Source organism: Cariama cristata, unplaced genomic scaffold (genome assembly GCF_000690535.1).
Source record: "Cariama cristata isolate BGI_N322 unplaced genomic scaffold, ASM69053v1 scaffold12306, whole genome shotgun sequence".
In the NCBI taxonomy this organism is placed as follows: Eukaryota; Metazoa; Chordata; class Aves; order Cariamiformes; family Cariamidae; genus Cariama; species Cariama cristata.
Window position 1 is genome coordinate 4,879 of NW_009621585.1, and position 368 is coordinate 5,246.

Genomic DNA, 368 nt, shown 5'->3' on the forward strand with positions numbered 1-368 from the left:
CAGGCAGAAACACGGCCATCACCGAAGGCAGCACTGTGGCCATCACTGCAGGCAGCACCACAGCCATCACCGAAGGCAGCACTAGAGCTGGTACTGCAGGCAGCACTGCGACCACCACTGCAGGCAGCACCACAGCCATCACTGCGGGTAGCACCACGATCATCACCACAGGCAGCACTGCAGCTGTCACCGAAGACAGCACCGCAGCCATCACCGTGGGTAAAACCATGGCCATCACCGCAGGCAGCACCACGGCCACCACCGCAGGCAGCAGCACGGCCATCACCGAAGGCAGCACCTTGACCACCACCACAGGCAGCACCGCGACCATCGCTGAAGGCAGCACTGTGGCCATCACCGCAGGTAGC

General features: G+C 63.3%; 1 protein-coding gene across 1 annotated transcript in view; it reads left to right on the forward strand.

Annotated features, from left to right (window-relative positions):
- LOC104163125 (mucin-4-like) overlaps positions 1-368 on the forward strand; it is a 10,920-nt gene that overhangs the window by 1,442 nt on the left and 9,110 nt on the right. Inside the window, exon 3 of the mRNA XM_009702022.1 lies at positions 4-363. Coding sequence (XP_009700324.1) covers positions 4-363 — 360 coding nt within the window. The remainder of the gene's footprint in view (positions 1-3; positions 364-368) is intronic.